We start from the raw sequence: 5,589 nt of genomic DNA, 5'->3' as shown, positions 1-5,589 counted from the left end.
AAATACTATACTCTAATTCTCACTCACAACAATAATGTAAAAATAAATACTGTACTCTAATTCTCACCCACAACAATAATGTAAAAATAAATAAATAACGTACTCTAATTCTCACCCACAACAATAATGTAAAAATAAATAATGTACTCTAATTTTCTCCCAAAGCAGTGATACATATTAATTTTATTATCTAATTGTCGGTAATGTTGAACTACGAAATCATCCTGTAAAGGTTGGTGATGTTTAGCTTAATGGTCATGTCTTGACTTAACACCTAGCTGGCTGGAAATTCAATAGTTTATCGTACATGTATATAATAACAGTAACTAGGAAAGTTTTGTTTTTAACAGTTTTAACATTTCTGCTACGTAATCCAGTCTTCTTTTTTAATTATTGACAAATGTTGAAAACAATACATTTTTTTCTGTTTTGTGACGTCTTCATTACTTTCAAACTTATTATGTAAACACGTAACTACGATGATTGCTTAGATGAAACAGAACAATGACTAAACTATAGGACTATGCTATCGAGAAAAAAAAGTCACCCTCAAATAACTAGTACACTAACACCCACATATGTGTCGCCACTGGTTGATCTTCTTAACATTCATAGTAAGTATAGTACTCAGCCATATCTATACAGGAGACTGTTTGTTGAATTCATTGACCAATACTGATCGTTTGTTGAATTCATTGACCAATACTGATCGTTTGTTGAATTCATTGACCAATATTGATCATTTGTTGAATTCATTGACCAATTCGGATCATTTGTTGAATTCATTGACCATTACTAATTATTTGTTGAATTCATTGACCAATATTGATCACTTGTTGAATTCATTGACCAATACTGATCACTTGTCGAATTCATTGACCAATACTGATCACTTGTCGAATTCATTGACCAATACTGATCACTTGTCGAATTCATTGACCAATACTGATCACTTGTCGAATTCATTGACCAATACTGATCATTTGTTGAATTCATTGACCAATACTGATCATTTGTTGAATTCATTGACCAATACTGATCATTTGTTGAATTCATTGACCAATTCGGATCATTTGTTGAATTCATTGACCAATTCGGATCATTTGTTGAATTCATTGACCATTACTAATTATTTGTCGAATTCATTGACCATTACTAATTATTTGTCGAATTCATTGACCATTACTAATTATTTGTCGAATTCATTGACCAATACTGTTCGTTTGTTGAATTCATTGACCAATACTGATCGTTTGTTGAATTCGTTGACCAATACTGATCATTTGTTGAATTCATTGACCAATACTGATCATTTGTTGAATTCATTGACCAATACTGATCATTTGTTGAATTCACTGACCAATACTGATCATTTGTTGAATTCACTGACCAATACTGATCGTTTGTTGAATTCATTGACCAATACTGATCATTTGTTGAATTCATTGACCAATTCGGATTATTTGTTGAATTCATTGACCAATACTAATTTAGTCATTAATTTAGCAGTTTAAGACTAGATGGGAGGCAGCTAGTCATCACCACCCACCGTCAACTCTTGGGCTACTCTTTTACCGACTAACAGTGAGATTGACCGTCACATTATAATACCCCCACGGTTGATAGGGGGAGCATGTACCGTTGGACGGGGTTAAGAAGGTAGAAAACATACAATACTACTATATAACGCAAATCAAGTTTGTTTGTTATTAAGTCCTACAGGTCATTACGCTATAATCATAACCAGAGGTAGTCAAGCATTGCTTGAAACACCTACGAAATACAATTGTGCGATAGATATATTGCATAGTCACCAGTAATTACAGAAAACACGTGTTTAACCTCATCTGTATGACCACAGTGCTATTGTCACAGTCACCAGGGATGACACAAAGCATGTGTTTAACCTCATCTGTATGACTACAGGGATATTGTCACAGTCATCAGTGATAATATAAAACATGTGTTTAACCTCATCTGTATGACTACAGGGATATTGTCACAGTCACCAATGATGATATAAAACACGTGTTTAACCTCATCTGTATGACAATATGGATATTGTCACAGTCATCAATGATGACTGACAGCGATTGTTTAACCCACAGACTTAATATATGTAGCGCATATTAAGTCCGTGATTTAACCTCATCTGTATGACCACAGGGACATTGTCACACGTTTTTAGTACAATACATCAGAAGCACATGGCAAATCTAAAGATACTTCTAACTGCATGACAGTGGCACACTCAGTATGAACGTAACATATGTCAGTTTTTAATACTAATGGAACCCAACCTTTAAAAAGTAAGAACAGTATACTCAATTATCTATGCCCATCACGAGGTTGATTTTTAGTACTGATTTACGTATATAACTTGCTTTCATCAGAAAGTAACTTTTAACACTGAGTTAGGAGCACGGCACGAGGTAGTCTTGTTCACTTACAAGCTAGTTAGTTGGAACTAGATTAATTTATTATTAGATACTTTACACCCCTAAATAGAGACAAAAATAATTGTGTTTAAACATTATAAGAAATTAATTTTTATAGACATCTCTAAACTATTAAATTATTGAAACAATACCTCACTTAACATTAAGATATGCAGGTGAAAAATAGTACTTCTCACTGTTTTGATGGAAAATGATGCATTAATGTTTCAGTTTTATTTATATTTATCATAAGTAGAATAGCCTGACACGTATTATTTTAAACAACTTAAATCAAAAACTAATAACCATTTTTAAATGATGGGGATTTTTATGATGCATACGCGTTACATGTTCCGAGTATGTAAAAAAGTATATATATCATTCTTAAACTAAATTGTTAGCAAATGAAATTTTAAAATACTTTTAACCCGTTACTGTTTTTGGTAATTTTTATTACTGTTTCTGAGTATATATATATATATATATATATATATATTAAGAACCAGATTTAGGATAAACACTAAAATTAAACGATCTAAGCTTTTGTGAATGAAGGCACGAAAGGGTAGAATTGGCGCAGTTGCTTATTTCAAGGGGATATTATTATATTAGGCTTAAAATTGTGGCACGTACATAAGTTTATATAATCTTTCGTTTAAAAATCAATCCATTAGGCTGAACGACAAGCAAGTTTATACAGTTTATAGTCTAAAAATCAATTCATTAGGCTTAACAACAAGCAGTTTTATACAATTTATAGTTTAAAATTCAATCCATTAGGCTTAACAACAAGCAGTTTTATACAATTTATAGTTTAAAATTCAATCCATTAGGCTTAACAAGAAGCAAGTCTATACAGTTTATAGTCTAAAAATCAATTCATCAACAACACAAGTTTCTTCTTTTATATTCATATAATTATTGTCAACTGTTTTGAACTGACCTATAAGCATTTGAAAAAGAAAAAGAACATATTTTTAAAATCTTAAATTTAGTAAATTCAAAAATACCAAAAGAAGTTGACTCAAAAATTTTGTAAAAAGTTTTTACTACATAATATCGAGTACACCAAAATCCTTCACTGTTTATTGCACAGTTATTTGTTTAGTACCGAGTTATTTTGTTTTTTGCTAGTTTGGGGATATTCACGCAAAGCAATTCAAGGGGTATCTGCGCTATCTGTTCCTAATTTTGAATTGGTGAATTATAGAACAGACAGCTGGTCAACAGAACCAACCGCCAATTCTTGTGATACTCTTTGTCTGGCCGAATAGTGGGATTTGACAGTAGTTCTTAAATTCATCCACGGCCCCCAAGTGCGGAGGTTGTTTTTGTTTATCAGTTAACGGGACGCGAATGCAGACCCGAAGATCGATAGTCTGACATATCAACCATTGGGCCACACTTGGCCCACCGGGTTATATTTTTATTACGGATGATACGAACTGAATTTAAAGAGATTATTTCTTACTTGCTTGAAAATACTTTATTGAAACAACGAACAAACACATCGTTTTGTGAGTCTTATTCCAAAGTGTGTATATATAAATATATAAGCGCCTCTGGTGACTCAGTAGTACGTCTGATGGTTTCAATACTTGTTGTGGGCACAGCAGAGATAGCCCGTAAAGTAAAAAATACTTTATTGAAACAACGAACAAAGTGAGTCTTATTCCAAAGTGTGTATATATAAATATATATATACGCCTCTGGTGACTCAGTAGTACGTCTGATGGTTTCAATACTTGTTGTGGGCACAGCAGAGATAGCCCGTAAAGTAGCTTTGTGCTAAGAAACAAATATCAAAATGAGTACTAATTATGCTCATATGTAAAAATACATTATGATAGTGTGAAATATACTAAGCCCATGAGGAAACTCAAACCAGAACATTAGATAAATATGCCACACGAAATGTTCTCCGTGGGTCAACTATAATACGGGGACAGAGTGCAGATAACCCATTGTGCAGCTTAGAGCTAAAGATAATCTAACACGCGAAACAGTACAATATTTAGTAAAATATACCGAACAAGATAAATTAACAAATAGAAATAACAGGAAGCACAAACCGTGTACATTTTATTATTTACCCAACTCACTTATGAAGCGAAAAAAAAAAAAAACACGCACAAACACACACACACATACAAAAAAAATGCTTTATAACAACTTAAAATTTCTGGAGTATGGAGTTACTGGTTAGAAACCACACTCCATAACTGTTCGTACGAACTTATACTGAATTGTACAACTACTCACCCAATATCAAGTACGTTAAAAAAAGTAGAACACTAGGAGCCTGCTGTACTTTGTTTTTAAAATCCATTGTAATTTGTAGTGGAAAGCCAATCAGTCGAAACAGGTAAAACTCTCAAACGATGGACATTTACCAGTTGTGCACCTAGTCATTTGCTGCAGAGGTACGAGAGATTGGAAAATAGTCTAGGTCCAGCTGCTAGAAAAGTTGCTCTGTCAGGCCGTTTTCACTTTTTCACACTTCCACAGCTGTTAAGACCAGTCGGCGTCCATCCTACACGTTGTTTAACTTGCAAGCTTAGAACGAACGACCGGCTTCTGAAGCTGGTAAAATAGGATATCGACTACAGCGACACCCTACGGAGGAAATACGAGGCTTCGATGAAATGTGAAGGTTCCAGGCCGATCACTGTACATTTATAACGGTGTAAAACGCCAAGTAACGGTACATGATGGAACCGGTCTTGTCGAACAGGTAGCGTGTTGTTCACGTGAGTTTCGTGGGAACTTATTTACGGGCCAGGGGATAATCGTACCAAGGAATTTGTACAGTCAGACCTTGTATCAAGTATCAAACAGTTTAGTGAAAGGGGTGGCGATCCTTTATATTGAAAACTATTTTCTGCAAAAAAAAAAGTAAACATGAAATACGAATTAATATCTGAATTCAGGCATTACTGAATAATGATAACGTAGAGTATAAATATATCATAAGGAAGTTATTTCTTTGTAATTGCAATGTCTCGTACCCAATACTGTGATAAACATAATATCTGATGTCTTTATTTCTACTTAAAGTTTGAATATCATAGAATGAATGCTCAATTTGTTTGTAATTAAGCACAAAGCTACACAATGGGCTATCTGTGCTCTGCCCACCACAGGTATCGAA

The 5,589-nt window shown here is 33.6% G+C and overlaps 1 protein-coding gene across 2 annotated transcripts in view; it reads right to left on the bottom strand.

Annotated features, from left to right (window-relative positions):
• The window catches only part of LOC106458349, a 52,341-nt gene extending 47,268 nt beyond the window's left edge, over nt 1-5,073 (bottom strand). The window contains exon 1 of one of the 2 annotated variants that reach the window (XM_013917857.2): nt 4,701-5,073. In XM_013917857.2, coding sequence (XP_013773311.2) covers nt 4,701-4,767 — 67 coding nt within the window. In that variant the 5' untranslated portion in view covers nt 4,768-5,073. The remainder of the gene's footprint in view (nt 1-4,700) is intronic. The other variant, XM_022384537.1, reaches the window with a different exon arrangement.
• Between the last annotated feature and the right edge of the window lie 516 nt (nt 5,074-5,589).

This window comes from Limulus polyphemus, unplaced genomic scaffold (assembly GCF_000517525.1).
Source record: "Limulus polyphemus unplaced genomic scaffold, Limulus_polyphemus-2.1.2 Scaffold449, whole genome shotgun sequence".
NCBI classification, from domain to species: Eukaryota; Metazoa; Arthropoda; class Merostomata; order Xiphosura; family Limulidae; genus Limulus; species Limulus polyphemus.
Note: the sequence above shows the minus strand (reverse complement) of the source record. Positions and strands in the feature narration are given on the sequence as shown.